Source organism: Rhineura floridana, chromosome 6 (assembly GCF_030035675.1).
Source record: "Rhineura floridana isolate rRhiFlo1 chromosome 6, rRhiFlo1.hap2, whole genome shotgun sequence".
Taxonomy (NCBI): Eukaryota; Metazoa; Chordata; class Lepidosauria; order Squamata; family Rhineuridae; genus Rhineura; species Rhineura floridana.
In genome coordinates, this window is record NC_084485.1 from 103497413 (window position 1) to 103524193 (window position 26781).

The 26781-nt window shown below is 42.5% G+C and overlaps 1 protein-coding gene across 1 annotated transcript in view; it reads left to right on the forward strand.

Moving 5' to 3' along the window:
- Positions 1 to 26781, forward strand: part of IL23R (interleukin 23 receptor) — a 48950-nt gene that overhangs the window by 2066 nt on the left and 20103 nt on the right. Inside the window, exons 2-6 of the mRNA XM_061630504.1 lie at positions 1284 to 1571; positions 3887 to 4010; positions 9226 to 9389; positions 11925 to 12070; positions 14897 to 15056. Coding sequence (XP_061486488.1) covers positions 1284 to 1571; positions 3887 to 4010; positions 9226 to 9389; positions 11925 to 12070; positions 14897 to 15056 — 882 coding nt within the window. The remainder of the gene's footprint in view (positions 1 to 1283; positions 1572 to 3886; positions 4011 to 9225; positions 9390 to 11924; positions 12071 to 14896; positions 15057 to 26781) is intronic.

Genomic DNA, 26781 nt, shown 5'->3' on the forward strand with positions numbered 1-26781 from the left:
GGCAGCAACCCACACTGTAGCTTGCTGAAAGGGTTGGGTGTATTGGCCCTGAGTGAAACCATTACTCATTGGTAAGCCACAGCCGTGGATGAGTATTTTGGATTACCAAGTTCAGTAACTGGATTCCTCGACAAGCTTCTTATGTTTATTTGAAAATAAATAAAAGAGGACATAGTGAGGATGGACTGCAATCCAACAAGAAAAAAAAAAAAAGAGTAATCGCTCAGTGACAATATTTTTACTGAACATAATGCTCCCTACAAAACTGTTAAACCCTACTCTGTTATATAGATAATTGTTTCATTCATACTTTAACCAGATTCAAACATATGGAAGTCTTTATACAGAGGCAAATATGCAAAGATCAGTTCCTTCTCATCCTACTCTTGAAATCAAGCTGGAGGTATTTCTCCACTCAGTATGTCATTCCGGTACAGTCATGTGATAAAGAAAGTCTCTAGATTTCTGCATTAGGGATAAGAGATAACATGAAAACAGCTTTATGCAGTATAAACACATTCCTCATACTAGGGAAGCCCTGGGTAATTTCATCACATGAGGTCCCTTAATGTGATTGTGGCCTTTTCCTGTATTTAGCATAATGATTAATGCAGCCTCATACTTGTTCACAGACCATGTCATATTATATATTTGTGACATACACATCTGTCTCATTTAGGCAAGGATATTACTGTATCACGTCTGTGCTGGTTGTCTTTCCAAAATTATAACTGGAACTTACTAATCACCATCAACTCAAATGATTCAGTTTGTACTGGTCGTCCTGTCTTTTCCAGGTTATATTGGATCTTGGGATTACATAACTGTGTGTGTGTGTCAGAGCTTGGAAAAGTTACTTTTTTGAACTACAGCTCCCATCAGCCTAATCCAGTGGCCATGTTGCCTAGGGCTGATGGGAGTTGTAGTTCAAAAAAGTAACTTTTCCAAGCTCTGGTGTGTGTACTGCCTTCAAGTCGATTCTGAGTTATGGTGACCCTACAAATAGGGTTTTCATGGTAAGTGGTATTCAGAGGGGGTTGACCATTGCCTCCCTCTGAGGCTGAGAGGCACTGACTGGCCCAAGGTCACCCAGTGAGCTTCTTGGCTGTGTGGGGAATCGAACCCTGGTCTCCCAGGTCATAGTCCAGCACCTTAACCACTACACCACACTGGTTACCGTTGAAATATTTTGGCCAAATTGTAGGTACCTGACTAAGCTGAGTATGTTTTCTTCTAAATAATTGATAAGCTATTTATGGAAATTGATTTATTTTTCTCCCCAGGTGTTATTCAGTGTGATGGGAAGGTGTGGACAGAACCAGCTTCAGTTATTCAAATGGGCCAGAATATTTCTGTAAACTGCCATTCTGATAAAAAATTCTGTCAGAATGCCAAAATACATATGCGTCTAAATAATGTTGATTTCGGGGACAGATTGTTGTCCGTTATAAACAAAACTACAGTTCAACTTCGGCTTCACAATTATGAAACTCAATTTTCCATAGTCACATGTTATGCTGACTGTCCTCAAGAAAGGATATCAATATGCGGAACACAATTTTGCATGGGCTGTAAGTAATTTATGTGTATGCTGTGTAGGTGTTTTGCTAGTTCTAAATAATTTCAATTAATGTGGAAAGTGAAAGGAATTACTGAATGAAATTATCATTCACCAATTTACAAGTATGCATCTGATAAAATGAAATATAGTCCATGAAAGCTTATGATATAATACATTTGCTAGTCTTTAAGGTGCCACAAGACTCTTTGTCGTGTTTGCTGCAAGAGGCTAACAAGGCTACCCCTCTGCAGATAGGCGAGGATGACATTTTGGTGATGGGACTTTACATTTGTAATTTAAAAAACATTCATTTAGAGCTTTGATCTTAGGCTGCAATTCTAAGCACTCCCTAAACCCAGGGAGTAAGTAGGACTTACCTTTGAGCAAGATATTACTCAACAGCAACTACTGTTTTATTCTGAATTGTATTTTTTTAATGTATTTTTGATATTGTACACTCCTTTGACTTTCACTGTATGTACTGGGACTTACTCCCAGCTAAGCATGCAAAGGATTCAAGTCTTGCTTACAAGTGAATATAGTACTACTACCACCACCACTGCCAAAAATAACTTCACCACATCCCACTGGTTGTATAAGGAAACAACTCTTACCAAGAACACTGTTTCTACTGATAGTAGCTGGCCCAGAGCTTTGAAGATTACTTTTAAAAAGTAATAAATTACAATTACAATCGCATGGCCCAAAAAAGTAGTAATTACCGTTACAATTGCAGTTGCTCTGAAAGTAACTGATTGCTTTAGTTTTCCTCAAAAGTAATCACTACAATTACATTTCAGCTACTTTTTTAAAAAAATGCCTAGAAGGTGCTGGCCTTGGCTGCTGCACATCTAAGTAGCTTAAAAAAACATTAAAAATAAACACACACATACAGAGGTAGTAGAATCATTCTTTTTATCCATAAGATAACAATGGTGGTCTCTCCGCTGGTAAGGGAGGTGGGGAGGGAGGCAGAGACCACTACTCAGATCTTTGCATGTCAAACCAAGTGCAACCCACCCCCTCAGCCAGCAAGCATAATCTCTCTCATTTAACCACCTCCTGGACCCTGCCCTGACACCATCTAAGGGACACTCACCCAAGCAAACATTTTCCCCTGAGATGCAAAAAAGTTAAAATACTGCAAATGCAGCACAGTAGCCAGAGAGGGTGGTGGAGGCCACTTTGTGTGCCAACCGCAAACACAGTAATCACATTGTCATCTTTCACCTCCACAGTTCTTTATCTCCATTCTGCTGCTGCCTCCTTCTCCTCCTTTATCAATGTTCTTGCCCTCCAGCTCCTTTTTTCCTCCACTCCAGTCTTCACCACCACCATCCATTTTTAAAAACAATTGTTTTCTCGACTCCACCCGTCTCACTCTCCACCGCCTCCCTCATCACCTCCTACCACAGAGCATGAGGGAAGAGCGACGCTGCACAGAAGCCCAGTTTGAGGCACATGATTTTCATCCACAAATCAGAGGAGCAGAAGACTTCCCCTGCTTCCCCCCCCCAAGTAATGCCCCAAACTAATGCTGGAAACATTACGATTACTCCACAAAACTAGTAAAATTACTTCTAGTTCTATTACAATCAAAATGTAAAGGAATTACCTGCTCATTCCTCAAAAAAGTAATGAAATACAAGTAACATATTACTTCCAAGCTCTGAGCTGGACATGTATATGGAACCTCAGTAGGACATTGGGGCATATTTCAGTTGACTTATATTGAACCACTGTGGAGGGAAATGCCCTTTAGTTGAAAAGGGAGATCAGAGGGAGAAGGACAACTTGGAGCTTTAACTTCAGATTCAGACTTCACAGCTTAGAAATGCAGCTAGTTTAAAACATGAAGAAAACTCAGTCTTACAGTGGTTTTTAAAATGGTCAGTATAGATCAAATAAAAGTTTCTGAAAGCAGATTATTGTCCTGTAAGCCACATCATAGTTTGTTCTTAGAACAGTTAATTGCAAGATAATAAAGAATTGCATAAAAGGTTACAGAATGTTTTAAAATCCTTTGCTAGTAATCATTATGGAAGACTGGCAGCCCATGCCTAAACTACATATATGTAAGGGAATCCCATTCACATGAGTAGAATGTTCTTTCAAGCAAGTGTGGTAAAGATTGCAGCTTCAGACTGCTTGTATTGCTCTCTTTCTTCTTAAGGAAAAGAGCACTGTTTTTTTTAATTTGCAGAATATTTAATTTAGAATGATAATAGAAGCCATGGCAGATTATTTGGTCACTTGATAAGTCACCCATTAACTACTTTCATGTGTTTTGAATGAACATAATCTTTCATGCTTTTTAAATTGTAGATCTGCCTGACATGCCGACCAATCTAACTTGTGTCATATATGAGTATTCGGATAATATGACATGCACTTGGAACCCAGGCAAGGACACACATTTAAGCACTAGCTACAAGCTATACTTGAAGAGGTAAGAAAGTTGTTTGATGCATCTATATCAAATTGGAAACATTGCATTATGGGGTTTCTGTACCATGGAGAGTCATGAACACCTTGCAAAGAATGAACCAGAGATTCACTTATGATATAATGCAGTGGTTCCCAAACTTTTTCTCCCATGGACCCCTTGAAAATTGCTGATGGTCTTGGTGAACCTCTTATTTTTCTTCCTGTTGCAGCAATTGTAATGCACTGAACACTTGTGCTATCTCTAATAAGGACCACAGCATACTGAATGACTATTTTTAAGACCACAACCCCCAATCTACAGCAAGAATCAATGTGAATTGATAGATTTTTGTTATATTTGCCCTGCAGGTGGTGGTGGTTGGGAGTTCAGTGCCTACAGAAAATAGATAAGCAAAGGACAAAATGCAGAAAGAGTTTACCTCTGCTTACCTCTATAGAAGTAGTTGTGCATGGGTACATGCCTGGTAGCATGTGGTACAATTGGGAAGGGGCTGTGGTGGCAGGCTGGCTTTTATTGTTCAGGTGGGAAGCTACTGATTAGAAACAATATCTTTAAGCTAGAGACAGAAGGAAAGAGGATCAAGTTGTACTGAAGGAGAGCTTGGATAGAAGAGAAATGTGTGTTGGGGCAGGAGATAAATTAACTGAAAGGGGATGGATTTGGGGAAGCTCTGAGTGATAAATTAATCTAAGGGGCTTTGCATGTTAAGTGAAGGGTTTTGAGAGTCTATGTGGGAAATAAATTTGGGGAAATCTGAATGTTTGGGGGTAAGTTAATTTAAGGCAAAATGATTTGGGGTAGTTGATGTTTGGGGTCCAGGCCCAGTCTCTGCCTTGTGCTCAGTTTATGATGTTGGAGAAGTGGCTTTCTGTTTTAGCCTCACTTATGTGGGATCAAGGAAATAGTCTGCCTTGAACTCCATTTGTGATATTGGGCAAGTCACTTGTCTCTGCTTAGTTCAGCATTTTGTTTCCAACAGTGGCTCCTACAAGGTCTCTGAGAAGCTTACAAAGAAAGATATAAGAGCTCCGGTTGTCCCCCTGCCCACACCCCCAGCATCTAGTATTTAGAGGTATAGTGCCTCTGGACATGACTATTACAGCTCATAGGAGGTACTTCCAAGGGCATAATGGGAGTTGAGCTTGGGAATGGTAGGAATGTGTGAAAGTGCAGTGAAAGTGGCTTAGCAGAGTGTGCAGGGTGGAAGGACTTGTACTAACATCACTTTTGGATGTATCAATCACCGCTACTGTTGGACACAATTTCATGAACAAATCCCTGTAGTCAGAATGGGAAACTTAAGAAAACTTTTTGAAGGATGATGAATATCAGCAATTTTGTTTTCCAAAAAATGGAAAGTAGTCTTAGCAGGCTGCAATTCTGAGCAGTGGTGCAACAGGTAGGAGGAGGAAGGAGGATGCCTGATGCTTTTCCCACCACTATTTTGCTGCACAAAATATGAGCCCATGCTGATTTCCTCACTGACAAGCTTCAGGTGCTTTTTTAAGAAGTGCAAATATGCACCTGGAACTGGGGTGAGGGTAGGGTGTACATTTAGTAAGAAAATGGCTAGCTGGAGGACAGTTAAGTATCCCATCGTTCCTTTGCTTAAAATTCCTTTGCTTAAAATCCCAAGTCTGATTTTCACTTTAAAAGACATGCACACACACAAAAAAAACATTGTTGAGATGCTTTGTGACATGAATTTGTCTGTAGTATGTTTCCCCTAAAACTAGGTTAACTGCACATTCACCCAAAGATTAAGATTACAACAGTGCTATAACTGACATTGTGGACTAAACTTGTGGTGAGAGACAGCAACCCACAAACCAAGGACGATCATACACATGCCATAGTGCTGATAACTGGAAAAAGATGAAATGTCCTACTTACATTTTCTGCAGGGGAAACCAGGTCACTAGATCTGTCCTATTGATGACAGTCATGAGTCTCTCATATCAGAGAGTTTCACACTCAGTAGAAATGGCGATGGTGCCTTGAACTGCAGTCTGGTAGCTTGCATTATAGTTGAGATCCCAAAGAACCTTGAAACTAGTTTCAAGCATCCAAGGAAAGTTGGGACTTGTATCACTTGAACAGTAGGCCTACAATATGCAATGCAAAACTCTTTTGATACCAAGTTTCAAAAGCAGTTTGTGATATGGGATGGGCAGGGCAATTCCAACAGGGGGGAAGGAGATTATGTCCCAGGGCTGGCCAACTCTCAGGGCACATCTAAAATAGTTTCTTCATGTCTGTTTCTATCATTTATTTTTTGCAAATTTAAACTTTATGAAAGCAAATTGGCATGATCCTACCAAATTTAAAACTCTTGTTCCACTCACTTAACAGGAGAAATTTGGTTAGGGTCAAATGACCTGTTACATAGCAGGTAAAGGTGTACATACCATTAGGGCTCATCCAGACTACTGTATAATGTGTGACATGATCGCTTTGTGTTCTCATTATTTTTCGGTCGTCCTGATGACGTCCCGCACAAAAGTGCGTTTTTGCGTGGTTAAATCCGCTTTGGCACAACCGCAGAAAATGCGATTATCTTTTTTAAAGTGTGAATCATCTGCTGCAATGTTAGGGGCTCAGATGCAATACCGCAGACTTTAGAGCAGGAGGCGTTCTGTGGGCGGTCATTGGGGTTTCCCCATTCCCCTTCCTTCATTTTCAGCCAATCACGTGCAGGAATGTGCTTGGAAAAGCCCGGGAAACTGAACCAATCCGAGCCACAGGATGTTACGTTGTACTCCTCAGATGCAGAAATGTGCATTTCCACATTTGCACACAAGGAGGTACTACAGTGGCTGGGTAAACTCCCCTTAGCTTTTCCTGCTTCTCAACCTGAGGAAAAGTGCATGTGTAACAAAGCCCTGGTAACAGGACAGAGGTGAAGAAATCCCTTCCACCCCACCCTCCTGCCGGCTCTGTGCTTCTTTCCGCCACTCAGGCTGGTTGCTGGCTCCTGGAGTGCCTCGCCGGGTGCAAGCGAGTAGCCAAGGGGAGGGCAAGCTAGTGAGGGGTGGCAGGTCACAGTGGACCACCGGCCAGGTGGTCATCAGCCTCAGCACTGGTCGCTGCACTGCCCAGGCAGATGGAAGCCAGGGGCAGTAGCTGCAACAAAAGGCTGGGTGTGTGTGTGCCGGCCGCCTCACAGCTGATCGGTTCACTTCACTGCCCCGCAGTTACCACAAGAAAGCCTCCTCATGCTTTGCCCTTTGCTTCATGCTGCCTCTTGGGTGCTCCTCCGTCTGCCTGAAACGTCACTCTCCTCTCCTCTCTGGGTTACTTGCTTAAGTTTTGGGAGGAAGGGAGACAAAACAAGCAGAAACAGACTGAGGTCCCATTCCCCCTGCCCACAAACAGGAGAGGGAAGCTCCCTGCACCTGCTCCTTCTCTGGCCAGCGAACGATGCATGTCCCTACTGCTACTCATGTGTGAAATGGAGATGGCTTGTGAGCTCAAGGCTGCCTGGGAACTTTCCCCAAATCCCCAACTTGCAAGAATCTGCTTGGTTCCGCAGTAGTAACTTCAAGGCACATTGCAGCCTCTGGTCTTGGTGGCCTTAAATGTAGGGGTGGTTAGCAGGGAAGGAGAAGGAAGGGCACCCTGCCTGCTTCACACTTGCCCTCCGCTCAGAGCACTCGCAAACTTCCAGGGCGAAGGAGATCGGCACAGACCTGGCCCTGGACTCCACGCTCTACCTGGTTTTTAAGAGCAGTTAGGTTTTTTCCCTCTTTTCTCTCTCCCCCCTTCTTCCCTTTTATTTTGCCCCTCTTAAGGATGAAAGAAGGAGTGTTTTTTGGTCTCTGGAGAGCTGCAGCTAATGCCTGCTGCCAGTGCTTGTTAATTTCACACTTAAGTGGAAATTGTTTCAAGGTGAGCAGATACATTGTATCCAAAACAAAATAGTTGCAAAGCATAATAATCCGATCCCTTTATGTCCATCTTGCAGAGCTGCTACTGCTGCTATCTTCTGCTTGTTAATTTCACATTTAGGGGGAAATTGTTTCGGAGTGAGCGGATACATTGCTCACTCACCCTCCGCTAGCTCCCTCCTCCTCATTACAGCAACTTAAATTCAAATTTCCCGCTCTTGCGTCCAAGCGCCTGCGTGTGCTTTGGTGCAGGGAGCACACCTCATATTCTGTGGACCAATTGGTTCATAGAGGTGGAGTTAGAGGTTGGACTTTGGGAAAATCCGGAAAGAATGTTTGATGTGTGGCCAAAAAAACAGCGGTTTTCTGGACATTTTAAAAAGTAAAAAAACAGGTGAAAAAGTGGGGAAAAAACAGAAGTGGGGACTATCCAAGCACAACGCGAATAGGCAAAATGTGGATAATCCAGGTGAGTTTGAATGAGCCCTTAGTCTGACAGCCTCCAAAGTGCTTTCAACAGGAGGTGATTTGCAATGGAAAAACAATGGGGAGAGGGAAGTCTTACCCTTGCCCTATATATTTTTAATTTATATTTTGTTTTCATAAAAACAATATACTAATTTTTGCTTTGAATGTTGTAAAGAAAAAATGAAAGTTAAAAATATTTACATTCATATTTTGAGGTTACATTATAACATCTCAGATAGTTTGGATCTTATGAAAAGTGTGCTTTGTTATGCCATAATCAGTAAACACTGTTGAGTTCTGTTCAGTATAAACAAATTAAGTTTCTGCCTTCCTTCTTTCACTCTCATGCAGCTTGTTAAGTTGTGCCATAATAACTGAATATTCACTGCAATTTTGCTTCTCGTTCCATTATAACAGGAATTTGAGGCTTTTCCCAATACTGTATTTAGTATAACAGTCTTGTCCTATCTGTTGCATTCCCACCCCCACCCTAGTTTCCTGATTCTCCCCGTCTTCCATATATGTGTTTGTAAGGTAAATACTGGTCTAGAGCTTTGATAGAGAAAATGTGGTGGAAGGGAAAATGCTCATATAGTTTTATGGTTAATTATACTGTAATGTGCAAGTCTTTATTGCTGATCAAACTGACTAACAATATCTTTAACAATATCAGAACAACGTCTACTTCAACATGTTTAAATGTTATCTTACGGTTAACAAATTCAATAAAGCTTCTTGGCCTTTTGACTACAATCATATTTAGTGGAATTTGTTAATTTTTTTTAAAAAATAACTACTTTAGATGTTTGGATTATAGTTACAACAGAATTATATGCAGCTTGATAATTTGATCTTTATAGTTTTCAGGAAGAAGAACATAAAAACTTTTCTGCAAACAATGCCTCCGTTACCATTCCTCTGAGACAAATGCAGAAAAACCAAACATTTTCTGTTTGGGTCCGTGCTGAAAATGCCTTGGGAAGGATTCATTCGGAACAACTGCATGTTGACCTCAATGATCTAGGTAGAATGCAGTAATTTAGAACCTTTCTTTTTAAAGAGCTAGTTTTGGTTTTATTTTTAGCCTAGTACATAACTAAGATCAAGATGGGAGACAGTTTTCTGAAAATGTCATTACAGAGTTCTATACAGTGGACCTGCAACAATATGTTCCAGTGTATTTTCACCTCCTAACAGGAGTATTAGTAGCCACCCATGCCCTCCTCTAGCAGGCAATTTCAGCATAACCCCAAATTTCCCTTTTGTCTTTTCCAACCAACAATCAACATTCTGTGTTGGATATCCTCCTTGGAGTATTTGGGGGGAGATTCCCCCCTTGTTTGTTTTGTGTTACTGTAAACCTCAGGGTGTCTCTGTGAAAGTCAATACCTCCTCCTCGTTTTCTCAGTGCCTCTGTTCTGGCTATACCCCTATTGATACTCATCATCTGCTATTAGAAGGAATAATACTTCCAATTGTTGACAGATAATTGGTTTGTATCTATAGACATGGTCTTTGGTCTTTGCTCTGTGAATCCTTCTGTGAACACAAGGTGTCCTTCTGAGAGCAGAAGGGGTTCTTCCTTTTTCCTTCTGTGAATGCAATTTCCGTTCATGGGGAAAAAAACTATTAGAATTCAAGTTCCAGTTGCTATATTTTGAAGGGGACAGCAGTTTTATAGTTACTGTGCTTTGCACTACTTCTGGGGACTGTATGACTGATGGTTTGTCTGCATTATGAAGATGTCCAGACAGCAGCTATCCATACTATTAGACAGGAAGTACAGGAAACAGAACTGCATATGGTACAAAATTGCATGGGATTCTGTACAACAAAATTCTTCCACAATTGTTCACCTGACCACCCTAATCTCATTAGCTGTTATTTGCCCTACTGGGGATCAGCATAGCAGAAGAAGATTGTTTTATTCACTGCTGGATTGAACTGGATTAAACCAGGACCTCACCTTTAAAACCCATATGGAAAACATATAGAAATTAGTTGTATGGTTCAAGATGTACCATTTTCATTTATCTGGAGCTATTTGGCCTGATAACTTGGTTCAATGGTTTACCTACTCACTGCTTGTGACACACAATGATCTTGGATTGTGCTTCAATAGTTAAATGATGGAGCTAAAAATCACCTAGAAGCTAATACGCATGGAGGAGTATATCTTAGTTAACCACATACTAGGACATAGTTCCTGTGAGTTGGCTAACCTGGTCTACCACAATGTGCTCCTTTGGCCGTTTCTCTAGTTGCCTCGAGTTCATTCCCCTTACTATTGCATGCCTGGCAAAAAAATAAAAATAAAAAGTCCAGAGAAGGAGTTCCCTGGACTTAAATCCATAATACATGTTCCACAAAGCAGCTTCCTACTTACTCAGATACAGCAGTATACAGGAATGAGAAACAAAATGGGGCAGATTTATCTTTCCCCACCACATGACCTAGTCATAGGTTCAAGGAACACAGGGGTTGCAGGAGGATCCCTACCAAGGTAGAACAACTCTCATTTTAAATGCAGGATGCCTCTGGTTGAAATCTAGAATACAGCCCCATACTAGGAACAGGAGGAGGTCCATACACACAGACACACTTGAGCTGATCAGGAAGAGTGCCACATAGGTCAGCCCTGCTGGACAGCATCCCAGCAAGCATATCTGTCATGGCACCAGCATGTTGAGCATTCCACTGCACTTCCACCACATTCTGTTCAGTGAAGATAGGATTGCTCCCTAACCCTAAATAAAACACAGTTATCTTTAACAAAAGTGTGACACTTGGAAGGAATTTGGTTTTTAGGAATGAATAAATCTTGTGTGACATGTCCTAAAAAAGTTTTTTAAAAAATCTAATTTAAAATATATAATTTAATTCAGGGTCAAGACTATCAAGATATTCTCAATTATATTATGTACTGTTTACAAAACATAACAATTAAAATAGGAAAAAAATACTAATTCACTAAGACTAACATGCCAACCTTCAGCGGCTCTGGGGAGTGGCAGAACTACTGCTGCATCTGCATCCCAGACAAGGAAGCTGAGGTAAGTAGATGGAAGGTGGGGTGGACAGATTCGGAGGTCTGCACCGGAGGAGTGACACAAGCGTGACTCTGGCACAGGCAGGAGGAGGCCGGCTGAGTTGGCAGAAACAAACCAAGGGATGCCTCCACTCAATCCAACCCCCCTACAGCTTTGTGCAAGAGGGTTTTGGATTGTAGACTTAATCCCCATATCAAGTGAAACAAACAGACTTGCTTCATTGTAATTATGTAAACAGCATAACTCATCATCATTATGATCTAGCTAGTCTAATAACATATTAATATCCCCAAGCGGTTCCAAAAAGTAAGTTCTATTCCTCAACAGCAGAGAACACAACACAGTTTACTTCCTTTAAATACAATCATCAATTTAAACAGAAAATCCTACCTGTAGCTAATATGCGTCTCTTGGAGCTTAGAAATATTTTTTAAAATTTCTACCTATTGGCAAAATGTTAGTAATTTTATCAGCAGAGACTGGATTTAACATTGCTGTGTCTCTTTTAGTGGTACCAGCTATACCCGTTATTACCCAGCATACAACTGTAGACTCTCCAGTATTTAAGACTACAATACAGTGGGAAAAGCGAAGTGCAATCAATGAGATGTACTGCGAAGAGCGATACAAGGAGATAACAAGTGACACTTGGCATGTGAGGCAACACGTTCTGTCCTGTGTTTTATGTTTATTAGCAGCAGTGGCTTGGCTGCTGCCTTTTGTTGATTTCAGTGGCAACCCTTCCATGCACAACTTTATACAGCAGTAATATGCGAATAGGTTTCTTGGTTAAGTTCTACAAAGACTAGAATGCCATGTTGGTAGAATGTTTTTTGCTCATATGATGCTCATGTTGCACATGCCTATAGACTTTGTTTTTCTGCATTTCAGTGAAAGACTTCTGAATTCTTATTCTACCTTGTTATAGCAAAAAAAGTGATTCTTAAAAGATATATAATTAAGAGGATGGATTGGCACTGTTACGAACTATACTTTACTATGGGGGGGTGTAAACTGTGGCCTTTTTTTAATGTTTCATCCCTTGTTTGGCACCCTGTCCTCCTTCTGGGAGGGAAGGCGGGATAGAAATGTATTTTATTTATTTTTATTTATTTATTTATTATTTATTTATTTAATTACATTTCTAAACCGCCCTATAGCAACAAGCTCTCAGGGCGGTGTACAACAAGATAAAACCACAAATAAAATACAAGCAAGTGTAGATTATAAAACATATTAAAAACAAAATTAAAATACAATTTAAAAATAAAAATACAATAAAATTAAATGATGATGATGATGATGTATGCTAGGAACAACAGAAGGCAAAAGAGCACACATTTATTTGAGCTTGTTCTCATGAGCACACAATCCAGACAAGCAATTCTCTAGTCTATAATGCGAAAAATACAAATAATTGGGTGTTAGAACAAATTAAACCAGAACTATCATTAGAAGCTAAAATGATGAAACTGAGGTTATCATACTTTGGACACATAATGAGAAGACATGATTCATTAGAAAAGACAATAATGCTGGGAAAAACAGAAGGGAGTAGAAAAAGAGGAAGGCCAAACAAGAGATGGATTGATTCCATAAAGGAAGCCACAAACCTGAACTTACAAAATCTGAACAGGGTGGTTCACGACAGATGCTATTGGAGGTCGCTGATTCATAGGGTTGCCATAAGTCGTAATCAACTTGAAGGCACATAACAACAAAAAAAGGGGTTATAAGTATCTCTGTTCTACAACATGCAAAGTAACTGCATGATTCAGATTTGGACTAAAGTCAACAGCATTCACTGTCTATCTAGGGACAGTGTCCCATGCACGGAAAGAGAACAAATATTTCTTTGGTACAATTTTACCTATTTTTCATTATGAAGGGTCTGAACAGTCCTCATGTTATTAGATAGGTCAATCCAGACCAGTGTTTTCTTTTCTTTTTTAATAACTGAGGAACTCTTTATTTTGGAAATGAAATTGAAGGCACATCTCACCCTTACAATCGTATTTTAAATATACATTGTTTACAGGAGATCCATGACTGGTTCTCCTAACTTTAAAAAAAAGAAAGAAATATAGCCATGGATGCAAAGGTGCTTAGGGGAAGGGTTTTCCTCCAGTGCTGCCTTAATCTAAATTGATGCTGCTGGTGGCCCGTTGAAATTGTGAGCGTGGGAGTAATACAGGTCAGCGCAACTCCAATCACATTCAGAGCTCCCACAACTATATTTCTTTAAAAACACACTGAAAGACCAAATCAGATCTCCTGAGTAATATGTAACTTAGTTGTCTCTCTTCTGCAGAATTCCACTTCTTGAGTGATGTCCAACAAAGTCTTATTTGGAGTAGACTTACAGAGATCAATTGATTTAAGTACATTGATTTCAGTGGGTCTGCTCGGAGTATGACTACATTAGGTTTCATCCACTGTGTTATATGCCATTTTTTTGAGTGTGCCTGGTCTGAAGGCAGATAAATAGGAATCTGTCTTATATCATTGACTACTGATGCATGTAGCACAGTATTGTCTACACTGACAAGCAGTAGCTGTTCAGGGTTCAGAAGGAGTCTTTCCCAGCCAGGGCCGGCGCCAGAGGGCAGCCAGGGCAAGCCCCGGCCAAGGGCCTCTGTGGCCCAGAAGGGCCTCATGCTTAGGGTGGAAGGGTAGTGCTACCATTCCATAATCCACAGCAGCATTGATTCCCAACCCTGCTGCAGATCGCAGAGAGAGAGCTCCCAGGCACCCCCTCATACAGACTATGCGGGCTTCAATGAGCCTGCAAGCATGCCCCACCTACCTCTCCTGTTGCTGTGAATACTTGCACACTGTGTGCACATGTCTATCATCAACCAAGATGGCAGCGGAGATTTCCCTAAGGGGCTGACACCCCTGCCGCCATCTTGGTTGATGGCAGGCATGTGCGTGCATAGCACAGCTTGCATGCCTGCCATCAAACAAGATGGTGGCAGGGGCATCAGCCCCTTAGGGAAGCCCCTGCCACCATCTTGGTTGTTGGTAGGCATGCACACGCAGCGCGCACAGCATTCACATGAAGAGATGGGAGAGGTAGATGGAGTGTGCAGGTGGACGCTGCAGACACAAGGCAGGCTGGTGCCCAACAGCCCAGTCATGCCTGGCACCGGCCCTGTTCCCAGCCCTACCTGGGACCTTCTGAATGCAAAAACTGCAACTACTGACCTGTCCCTGCATTAATTATCCAATTATACCTGATGCAGTAGCAAGCACCTCTATCAGAGGGTGACTGGAAAGAGAAAGACATACACAATCATACACAAATGCAGAAGCAGGTTTTTGGAGTGAGTGAGGGTTTTGGGCTCATAGGAAACAATGCTTTAAAAACATTATTTCTCTTGGCACACCAGAACTTCTTTTATGGTATGCTGTTTGGGAATCACTGATCCAGACTGAGAATAGAACAACACATAATCATTATATGGCTTCTCCGTTTTAGGTTAGAGAATGGGATGCCGGTTTAAAAGGAGAGCATCACACTGAGTACAACTTAGATGCGAGCAAAAAGTACGAGTTTCAAGTTAGATGCAAATTAACGTGTGCCAGAAGCATTTGGAGCAAATGGAGTGAATCTGCAGTGTATACAACTCCAGAAGCAGGTGAGTTTCACTGCTTCCTCTTTCTTGACCTCTGAATCCTCTCTCAGTTGTCGATAGAGGTTTTTTTCTGGGAATGCTTCAAGCAATTTAAGCTGCAACAAGCCAACCAAGCATAGTGCTTTGAACTATTTTCAGCACAAAGGTAATCTACAAAGGAAGTTATACCTTTGTCAGCTGAGGAACTGGAATACTAGATTATATCTTTGGCTGTGCTCTTATTTCCTGTATCATCTTCAACAGACTATATAGTTTTTGTAGCTGGCAGCATTGTACATGTCTACTTTGCTGTGGTATTAATTTCAAAAGCCTATGGCAAATCCCCGGTAAAAGAGTATATGTGTGCAAAATATATCCTATTTCAGTTTCAGTTTACAATAAAGCACACGCCTTGAAATCCATAAGTTATGAAGTGAAATGATTGTGCTTATCCTGTCTCTGCAGTAGAGGAGTCAATAGTAACCTTTTACCTCTCTTTTGAGCTTCTATATGCAAATAAAATTCACTTACAGCACAATCCTATGCATGTAGGGAGGGAAGCTTGGAGGATGGCAACAAGGGAGAGGGCTTTCTCAGTGGTGGCCCCCAAATTATGGAAAGATTTTTTGACGAGGTGCGCCTGGCGCCAACACTGTTATCTTTTCGGCACCGGGTCAAGACTTTCCTCTTCTCTCAGGCATTTTAGCATATGTTTTTAAATGGCTTTTTAAAAATGTGTTTTTTAAAATTTGTATATTTGTTTTTAATGTTTTTAATTGTTGTAAACTGCCCAGAGCACTTCGGCTATGGGGCAGTATATATATGCAATAAATAAATAATGTTTACTAAGTCCCACTCAATTCAGTGAGGCTTACTTCCAGAAAACTTATCACTTTTTACCTACCAGTTCTGTCCCTAAGCTACTTGTTAGAAAAAGTAAGTAGTCCCTTTTACCACATGAGCTAGAACTGAAATTGGTACCAAGTGTGCTGAATAAGATTCAATGTGATTTTTTTGCAAGATCTGTACCTCAGTAATTGGAAAATAGGTGGTGATCTTGCAGTTATTATTGTCTTGTTTTTTTTTATGATCCTGAATTTGCCCAGTTCCCAGTTTTCCCTTTTTCAGCAAATTGCTGCAAGAATAGCCTGCAGGCTGCAGTCATTGCGCATTTGTGCTTTGCGCAAAAACAATACCTTTTGTCCCAGGGAATGATGATTCATCTCGAAGGGGAGAGTTTCCCAGTGATGGAGATGTGTGATATGAGGTATCATAACTCATATTTTGTGGCATAGGGTCAAATAAACTATCTAGACTGCTCCAGCAATTTGCAGCAATTTGTTGAAAAACAAACTGGAAACTCGGCAACAAATTCAGGATCATAAAAAACACATAAGACAGTGATAACTGCAAGGTCACCACCTATTTTCCAACTACTGAGCTATATATTTTGCAAAAAAAATCACATTCAGCCTTATTCAACACACGTGGTACCAATTCATCATTTTGGGTGGCATGGTTTGTGTATTATTGCTCCTGTCTCTTGTCCACTAAGGCAGGAGTGGGTGCAAAGTAGATCAGAACCAACTGTTAGACAGTGATAGCTCACTGTGCAATTTGAAGTAGATCAGCAAAGATTTCTGACTCCCAGTTGTTTAATAATGGCAGCAACAAAATGCCTCTTCCACCCCCTCCCCCAAATTATATTACTGAAATGAAGAAAGTGGTGGGAAGTGTGGGTGTGGAGTTTTGTGTAGAAGGACTATGAGCTCAGTTTTGGTACTCAGAACAAATTCCTGGATTCAGAACTGTTTAATTCTATGTCTTTTGCACTAAGTACTGGCTGGTGGATCTTGAGGTTGTTGTTGTTGTTACTATTAAATTTATTACCCGCCCTTCACCAGCAGGTCCCAAGGCAAGTTATAACAGTTTAAAATTCAATATTAAAAACTGTTAAAATACAGTCACTGGAATAGGGTAGGTCCTGAAAACACATACCTCTGGGATCAGGTGTCAAAGGTCAAGGTCAAGAGTAAAACAAAACAAAAACAAAAACCTACATACCCAAAATAGATTCTGCAAGCCTGAAATCTGCCCTAACAAAGATGTGAGCAGGCAGGGGGTGAATTTCGCAAACTGATGTGGCCTAACTAGGCTATAAAGGAAGAAAGGAAAACAAATTTGATAGGCTAGGGCTAGATTGTTCCAAGCAAGTTCCCTCTGAAAGGCATGAAACAATTGTTGTGGGGGGGAAATAGCAACAGGCTTCACTGTATCTCCCTCTGTACAGCAGCTGCAACCGCCCATAAGGACAGGGGAAAGTCTTGCCATAACCAAGAAAAGCTAGCAACACAAGAGGAAACCCTGGCCCAGGCCAGGTCTCACTTTTCATTTTATTGTTAGATGCAATAGTAGCCTTAGGCCTCTAGTAGTCATTGTCACAAGATCCTCCGTGGCGCAGAGTGGTAAGCAGTGGTAACGCAGCCGAAAGCTCTGCTCACGGCCGGAGTTCGATTCCAACGGAAGGAGGAAGTCGAATCTCCGGTAAAAGGGGTCGAGGTCCAATCAGCCTTCCATCCATCTGCGGTCAGTAAAATCAGTACCTGGCATATGCTGGGGGGTAAAGAGAGGCCGGGGAAGGAACTGGCAATCCCACCCCATATATACGGTCTGCCTAATAAACGTCGCAAGACGTCACCCTAAGAGTTGGAAACAACTTGCACTACAAGTGCGGGGACACCTTTACCTTTAGTCATTGTCACAAGAAGCTATTTTATTTTAAATAGTATCAGTGACCCCTGCTGACAAAAACAAGGGTATATAGTATTACAAATTTACGAGTTTCTTCATCTATTTTTGGAGCTAGTTCACTTGGCAGGGCTCCTGCACCTTTAACACTTGGTAAGGAGATGTATTTCTTCCTACTCCTTGAATCCCCCCATAGCCATGAAGCTCACTGGGTGACCTGGGGCCAGTCACTGCCTCTCAGCCTCGTGAAAACCCTATTCATAGGGTCGCCATAAGTCGGAATCGACTTGAAGCCAGTACATTTACTCTGGGTGTCATGAAAGCGCAGGAGAGGGTTGTTTTATTTTACTGCCAGGAAAGTGGAAGAGGTGCTTGTGGAATTTTTTTGCCTCAGGTGCCAAAGTAACTTGGCTGGCCTTGGATGCTTTGGATGGGGGAAGGGGCATTATTTGCTGCTGTACTTCAGGCACCAAAATGCCTTTCTGAGGCAGACCAACAAATAGTGACCCTGCCCCTCCAAGTCAAGGTATCTAAGGGCTCATTCACACGGCAGTTTAATCTGAGATCAAGCCTCCCTGCATACCTGTTAAATTCGCAGCGATCACATGACGTAGGAGGCAAAGGGGAAGCATCCCACTGCTTTCCCCTTTAAATCCGAAGCAAATGAAACCACTTTAAATCCGAAAAAGGAAGGAAAAACTGCCTGTGCTTCGCTCTCTAAGGGCATGTAGGAGGTTAGCTCCGATGCTTTGGTGAGTTCCTGCCCACTTCCTCCTCCTCCTCCCTTTGTTTTTTCCCCTCTCTGGAACAAACTGAGCATGCTCGGTTGCCAAGGTAACCAGAGGAAGAGATACTTTGATCTTAAGAGGGCGTGATCATTAGGAAGCTACAAGATTAACCCTTTCCCTTCAGTATGAAGGGGGAAAAACAGTTTGAGGGCTCATATAAGGTAAGAAGTGTGAACCGTTAAACCCTATCGCGATGAGAAAAGCTTTGTCTTTAATCCACAATTCAGCTGAAGTCAGCTGCAGTGTGAACCAGCCCCAAGGCTGGTTAAGTTATTTTAATAGCCGAGGCAAATAATCCCACACTTGCCTCCCCCTCCCCCGACAGTAAAAACACAGTGATAATAAATTAAACTTCAATTATCCTGATATCTGTTGGGAGACAAATTCTGCCAAACACAGCCCCTGCAAGAAATTTCTGATATGTGTTGGCGATAAGTTTCTCCTACAGAGAGTGGAGGAAGCAACCAGAGGATCCACTATCCTGGACTTGATTCTAACCAATAGAGGTGATTTGGTGGATGAAGTGGCAGTTCCGGGAACTCTGGGAGAAAGTGACCACACCATACTTGAATTCTTGATTTTAACAGAAGCAAAAGCTGAGAGTAGCCACACGCACACCCTGGACTTCAGGAAAACTGATTTTAATAAACTCAGAACAATTGTAAGTATGGTTCCATGGCAAGCAACTCTAATGAGAAAAGGAGTCCAAGATGGGTGGGAGTTTCTAAAAAAGCAAATTTTAAAAGCTCAATGAAAAGCAATTCCAACAGGGGGAAAAGGGGGGAAACAGCAGAAGAAGCCAATGTGGCTTCACAAAAAGCTTAGAGCTGACCTGAAACCAAAAAAGGACAAAAAAGTGGAAAGAGGCCACAAAGGAAGAGTACAGGCAGGTATCACGGAATTGCAGGGATGGCGTCAGGAAGGCTAAAGCTGAGAATGAGCTGAGGTTAGTGAGAGATGCTAAAAGCAACAAAAAAGCTTTCATCAGGTACGTCCATAGTAAAAGACAGAGAAAAGAAATGGTGGCACAGCTACTCAATGAGGATGGCAAAATGATAACAGATGACAAAGAAAAAGCAGAAGTGCTCAATTCCTACTTGGCTCAGTCTTCTCCCAAAAAAGGGTCTACGACCCTCCCAGGAAACATGAAGTAGAAGGGGCAGAATTGGAGATTGAGATTCATAGACAAACGGTCAAAGAATACCTAATCACTTTGAACGAGTTCAAATCGGCAGGGCCAGCTAAACTGCATCCTAGAGTATTGAAGGAACAGGCTGAAGAACTCTCAGAACTGCTGTCTATTCTTTGCGAAATCATGGAGGACTGGTGAAGTGCCGGATGACTGGAGGAGAGCTAATGTCCCTATCTTTAAAAAGGGCAAAAAGGAGGAACTGGGGAACTACAGACCAGTCAGTCTAACATCAATCCCTGGAAAAACTCTGGAACAGATTATAAAGCAGTCAATCTGTAAACACCTTGAAAACAATGCAGTGATTACTAGGAGCCCACAAGGACTTATGAAGAACAAATCCTGCCAAACTAATCTTATCTCATTTTTTGATCGGGTAACCTCCCTTGTAGACAGTGGGAATGTTGTGGACATAGTATATCCAGAACTTGGAAAAGTTACTTTTTTGAACTACAACTCCCATCAGCCCAAATCAATGGCCATGCTGGCTGGGGCTGATGGGAGTTGTAGTTCAAAAAAGTAACTCTTCTAAGCTCTGAGTATATCTCAACTTCAGCAAAGCTTTTGACAAAGTGCCCCATGATATTCTGATTAGCAAGCTAGCTAAATGTGGGCTGGATGGAACAACTATCAGGTGGATACATAGTTGCCTCCAGAATTGTACTCAAAGAGTGCTTATCAATGGTTCCTTCTCAGACTGGGCAGAAGTAACGAGTGGGGTACCACAGGGCTCAGTCCTGGGCCCAGTGATCTTCAACTTTTTTATTAATGACTTGGATGAGGAGGTACAGAGCATGCTTAACAAATTTGCAGATGGTACAAAATTCCCCCAATAGCTAATATCATGGAAGACAAACAAAATTCAAAGGGACCTTGATAGGCTGGAGCATTGGGCTGAAAACAACAGAATGAAATTCAACAGGGATAAATGCAAAGTTCTACACTTAAGAAAAAGAAACCAAATGCACAATTATAAGATGGGAGATACTTGGCTCAGCAATACGACATGTGAGAAGGATCTTGGAATTGTCATTGAACACAAGCTGAATATGAGCCAACAGTGCAATGTGGCTGCAAAAAAGGCAAGTACTATATTAGGCTGCATTAACAGAAGTATAGTTTCCAGATCGTGTGAAGTATTGGTTCCCCTCTATTCAGCACTGGTTAGGCCTCATCTTGGATACTGCATCCAGTTCTGGTCTCCGGACTTCAAGAAGGTTGCAGACAAACAGGTTCAGAGGAGGGCAATAAGGATGATCAGGGGACTCGAAACAAACCCCTATGAGGAGAGACTGAAGGAACTGGGCATGTTTAGCCTGGAGAAGAGAAGACTGAGGAGAGATATGATAGCACTCTTCAAGTACATGAAAGGTTGTCACACAAAGGCAGGCCAGGATCACTTCTCAGTGGTCCCAGAGTGCAGGACATGGAATAATGGGCTTAAGTTGTAGGAAGCCAGATTTCGACTGAACATCAGGAAAAACTTCCTAACTGTTAGAGCCATACAACAATGGAACCAATCACCTAGAGAGGTAGTGGGCTCTCCGACACTGGAGGCATTCAAGTGGCAGCTGGACAGCCATCTGTTGGGAATGCTTTGATTTGGATTCCTGCATTGAGCAGGGGGTTGGACTTGGTGGCCTTTTAGGCCCCTTCCAACTCTACTATTCTATGATTCTATGATAAACGACTAGCAATTTCATGCCCTTTCAGAACACCTAAAAACCAACTGGCTACTTCACTCTGCTTATTTATTTATTAAATTTGTACCTCTTCCTTCCAAAAGAGCCCAGGGCAGTTTTAATAGGATTTAATAGGAAAATCGATCGTATTAAGAGTGCTATTCCGTGTGCTGTGGACACAGTGAGCGAGCCAGAGGTGACCAGTGGTGCTCTGGTGGTGTGGGATCGGTTCCAGCTTCTTCCATCTGATGAAGTGGACAAAGTGCTTTCAGCCTTAAAGCCAACCACTTGCTTACTTGATCCTTGCCCATCATGGCTCATTATGAGCTGCAAAGATAGACTGGGTGAGGGGATCAAGATGGTGGTAAATACATCTCTCGAAGAGGGAGTAATGCCATCATCGCTCAAGGAGGCAGTAATAAAACCAATCTTAAAGAAGCCCTCCTTGGATCCCCAAGATCTGAACAACTTTCGTCCAGTCTCAAATTTGCCATTCTTAGGCAAGGCGATTGAGCAGGTGGTGGCAAAACAGTTGCAAGCGCACTTGGAGGAAGCGGATTATCTGGATCCATTTCAATCGGGCTTCAGGCCTGGACATGGGACTGAAACAGCCTTGGTCGCCTTGGTAGATGATATGAGGAGGGCGTGGGATAGGGGCGAATGCACCTTCCTTGTCCTCCTTGATCTGTCAGCGGCTTTCAATACCGTTGACCACGTTATCCTCCTGGACCGCCTGAAGAGGTTAGGCATGGGGGGCACTGTATTGTAGTGGTTCCATTCCTTCCTCTCTGGTAGGTACCAAAGAGTGGCATTGGAGGATGAGGTTTCAGATCCTTGGCCTCTCACTTGTGGGGTGCCACAGGGTTCCATCCTCTCCCCGATGCTGTTCAACATCTATATAAAGCCGCTGGGGGCAATCATCAGGAGATTTGGGCTGCAATGTCATCAGTATGCGGATGACACGCAGCTCTATCTCTCATTTAAATCTTCACCGAGGTTGGCTGTAGAAACCCTGTCCAAGTGCCTGGAGTCGGTGAGTGGCTGGATGGGAAGGAATAAGCTGAAGCTGAACCCTGACAAAACCGAGGTACTGTTTGTGGGAGACAAGGGAAGGCTGGGGGATGTGGACCTGGTGCTCAATGGGGTACATTTGCCCCTGAAAGACCAGGTCCGCAGCCTGGGGGTCATTCTTGACTCCCAGCTGACCATGGAGGCTCAAGTCTCGGCTGTGAGCCGGGCGGCGCTGTATCAACTCCATCTGATACGGAGGCTGCGCCCCTACCTTCCCAACCATCTGCTCCCACCGGTAGTACATGCCCTGGTCACCTCTCGCCTAGACTACTGTAATGCGCTCTACGTGGGGTTACCCTTGAAAACGGTCCGGAAGCTGCAACTGGTACAGAATGCGGCAGGTCGTCTGATTAAAGGCAGCCGCCGGCAAGATCACATCTCTCCAGTGCTGAAGGAGTTGCACTGGCTACCGGTTGCTTACCGGGCCCAATTCAAGGTGTTGGTTTTGACCTTTAAAACCCTATATGGTTTTAGCCCAGTCTATCTGAAGGAGCGCCTCCAGCATCGTCAGAGATGCCGCTCAACAAGATCAGCCTCAGAAGACCTTCTCTCGATCCCACCGGTTAAAACAGCTAGACTGGTGAGGACTAGAGAGAGGGCTTTTTCAATAGTGGCCCCCACCCTATGGAACTCTCTCCCAAATGATCTCCGCCATGCCCCTTCTATGATAAGCTTCCGCCGGGCCTTGAAGACCTAGCTCTTCAGGCAGGCTTTTGGGGTGGGTTAGGTTTTTTACTGTTATGGTTTTAAATTTTAATGTTTTAATGTATTGTTTTATCTTGTACGTCGCCCAGAGTGGCTGGACAACCAGCCAGATGGGCGACTAATAAATTAAATAAATAAATAGTCTTGGCCTGAGCAGATGGGGAGCTCAAAAGGCTAACTCACTAGAAACTCTGCTGTATTCTTGGAAATTAATGTCATTTGGCAGGAGAAGCCCTGGTGTTCCCTACTTTTGGATGTGAGCCTGGGAAGCTTCAACCAGTGCCATTTATCAGAGGAGGAAAAACTGGCAGGGTCCTCAGAAAAGGGCCCCAGGGATTACTAATGAGAGAGATGGTCCATGCAGGGATGCTCACTGCTGTTCTTAACCATTACCATGAAGCTGAGGTGAAGACAGGCATAACATTTTAAGTCTGAAATCCTTTACTCATCTAACTTCGTGTAAATTCCATTTAATTCTCCAGAGGTACTTCTGAGCAGGCACATGTAGGATTGTACTGTAGGTGATGAGGTCATTTGATAGCATTGCTGCTGCCCTCCAAGCAAATGTAGATTTTTCTGTTCTGGGGCAGACTCTCAAGAAAAAAACTGGCAGTGGAGGTTTTCAGGATTATTCAGTATGAATGAATGTTTAAGTGTGTACCAACTGGATAATCTCATCTATATGCTTGTTGACATACTCAAACAAATCTGATAATTTGTGAGACAGGACATTCCCTTGCAGAAGGTATGCTAGTTCTGCTTCAGCAAATCTTGTTATTCTATAACAAGGATTGTGTCCTCTCGACCCTTGCTCTTCTTGGCTAATTAAAGCTTGCCAAGGGGTATGGCCAAGTGGATCCAGGGTGTGTTCAACATGTCATTGTTGGAAGTAATGGTTCCAGCTGCCCTGAAAGATGCAGTGATCCAATCACTCCTGAAAAAGCCCACCCTGGACCTTTGGTTTGTGACAAATACCTCCGGGTCACAAATACCCCTTTTTAGGGAAAGCGATTGAGAGGGTTGTGGTGCAGCCATTTCACGTACTCTTGGATGAAACAGATTATCCTGACCCATTCCAATCTGGGTTCAGGCCTGGTTATGGGACTGAATTGGCCTTCGTCACCCTGATGGATGATGTTTATCAGGAGAAGGACAAAGGGAGTGCGACCCTATTTTCTTACTTGATCTCTTGACAGTTTTTGATACCATTGACCATGGTATCCTTCTGAGTTGACTTGGTGAGATGTATATTGGAGGCACTGTTTTACAGTCGTTCCAATCCTATCTCTAGGGTTGTTTTGAAAGAATAGTGTTGGGCTATTATCTTTTGGCCCCCTGGCAGTTGTGCTGTGGGGTGCTGCAGAGTATCATTTTGTGTCTGATGCTGTTTAACATCTATATGAAGCCCTTGGGAGCGGTCATCAGGAGATTTGGGGTGAGGTGTCAGCAGCATGCTGGTGATACCCAGCTCTCTTTCTCTGTAACATCTGAATCAGGAGAGGCCATGCAATCCCTGGACCAGTACCTGGATTCAGTGGTGGGCTGGATGAGGGCCAATAAACTGAGTCTGAATCGTAGTAAGACAGAGGCATTGGTGGTTCCTGAGTTCAGATAATTGGTCAGTTTCCTGCTTTGGATAGGGTCGTACTCCCTCTGAAAGAGCAGGTTCATAGTCTGGGGGTGTTCCTGGATCTGTCTTTGTCACTAGAAGCCCAGGTGACCTCAGTGGCTAGGAGTGCCTTTCACCAGCTTTGGCTGGTAAGACAGTGGTTTCTGGACTGGGATAGCTTGACTGCTGTTGTCTATGCACTGGTAACCTCCAGGCTGGATTACTGTGATTGCTCTATGTGGGGCTGCCCTTGAGTTTGTTCCAGAAGCTGCAGCTGGTGTACAATGCGGTGGCATAACTGCTGCTCACTGGGGCAGAGTATCGCCAGCATGTCACTCTGCTGCTGAAATAATTTCACTGGCTGCCCATTACCTACTGGGCTAAGTTCAAGATTCTGGTTTTGATATACAAAGCCCTATAGAGCGTGGGACCAGGATACCTGAAAGATTGTCTTACCCCTTATATACTCAGTCAATCACTGATCAGGAGGTCTGTTCAGCACAACATAATTTCTTATTTAATGTAATTTCTTATTTAATAATGCTTTCCCACTAGTTTTCCTGGAACAGACATTAAGGTAACTGCCCTATAATTTGCAATTATTCCCTTCTGGATCGCTTTTTAAAAAACTGGTTTTACATTAGCCACTTTCCAGTCCTCAAGTAAGGACACTGATCTTAGGGACAAGTCACATTTTTTTTGTTAGAAGATCAGAGCAATTTCACATTTGAGTTCTTTAAGAACTTTCTTGACTCTGATTGCCAACCATGTTGGGTTCACACAAAGCTAGTGCAGCTCTGGATCCATCTTTTTCAGAGCAGGAATGATGACATCAACTGTTAGAGTGCTACAGTCATTAACAGACCTTCCTTGCTCTGGCAAATGAATGAGGTGATGATGAGGTTTTCAAGTTTGTGACAATTAGCATAGAAAAAGTCAGAATAAAGAGAGACTAGATAACTTTCTTTCCTTCTCTTTGATGGGATTGTTTAATGGGATTAGACTTGACACTGCCACTTAAATGGTGACACTTGTTTGCAAGATTGTTTAAAAGCTAAAGGTTGCATTTCAGTTGAGTAGAGAGAGATCTTTGGTTAACATTCAGTAGATTGTATTCAATTTAGCACTAAGCTGAACATTCAATCAGCGCAAGGAAAAATCCTTGCGCAATGGATTTCCCCCCCTTCCTCTCCCTACTCACTCCGAAAATCTGTTTTGGGGGGTTCCCCTAATCTTCAGAGCAGATTTGGGGATGGCACAGGGTGTGCACCAAGGGAGTGGGGAAATGCCCTTGTACTTGAAGTCATTCTGTTAACAAGTTCAATCTATGCCATCAGAAGTTAAGCGTCACTGCGTTCAATGGAGTTTACTCTGATGAAACTATACATAGGATTGCAGTTGTGTTGGTCCTAATAAAGTGGGTATTATGCTATGTGACTCTACTTTGGGGGGAGAGAGTATTTAACTATATATCGACACAGCTGTCTGCATGGATGGACTGTCCTTGGGAAAGTGGCTATGGGGGCTATTATGATGAACTTGTGCACTTCAGAATTTACCACTGCACCACTGATTCACATTCTGAAAGAAGATCCTGCTGTGACCACTCTTAAAATGCAATTGTGTCTTCTCAACCTGAGGAAAAGTGAGAGTTACTGCACTTACCAGCTGTCACTACCAGGGCACAAGCCAATTACATCATTCTCAGGGCTCCTCCAGATGACCTGTTTATTAAGCATTCGTCCTGATTTGTTTGCACAAAGCTTCTGTGAAGATTAGATTATGTCCAGGCTTCACTGAACTTTATTCTGATTTGTATGCTGGGAAATTATATGATAACAACTTTTCATTGTGATTATATGTCTTTATGTTAATCATTTGTTCATCCCACACTTTTCAGTGCATTTCCCCATCACTATCTTAATTGCAAAAGGTCCTTTTTAAAAAAGTGGATTTG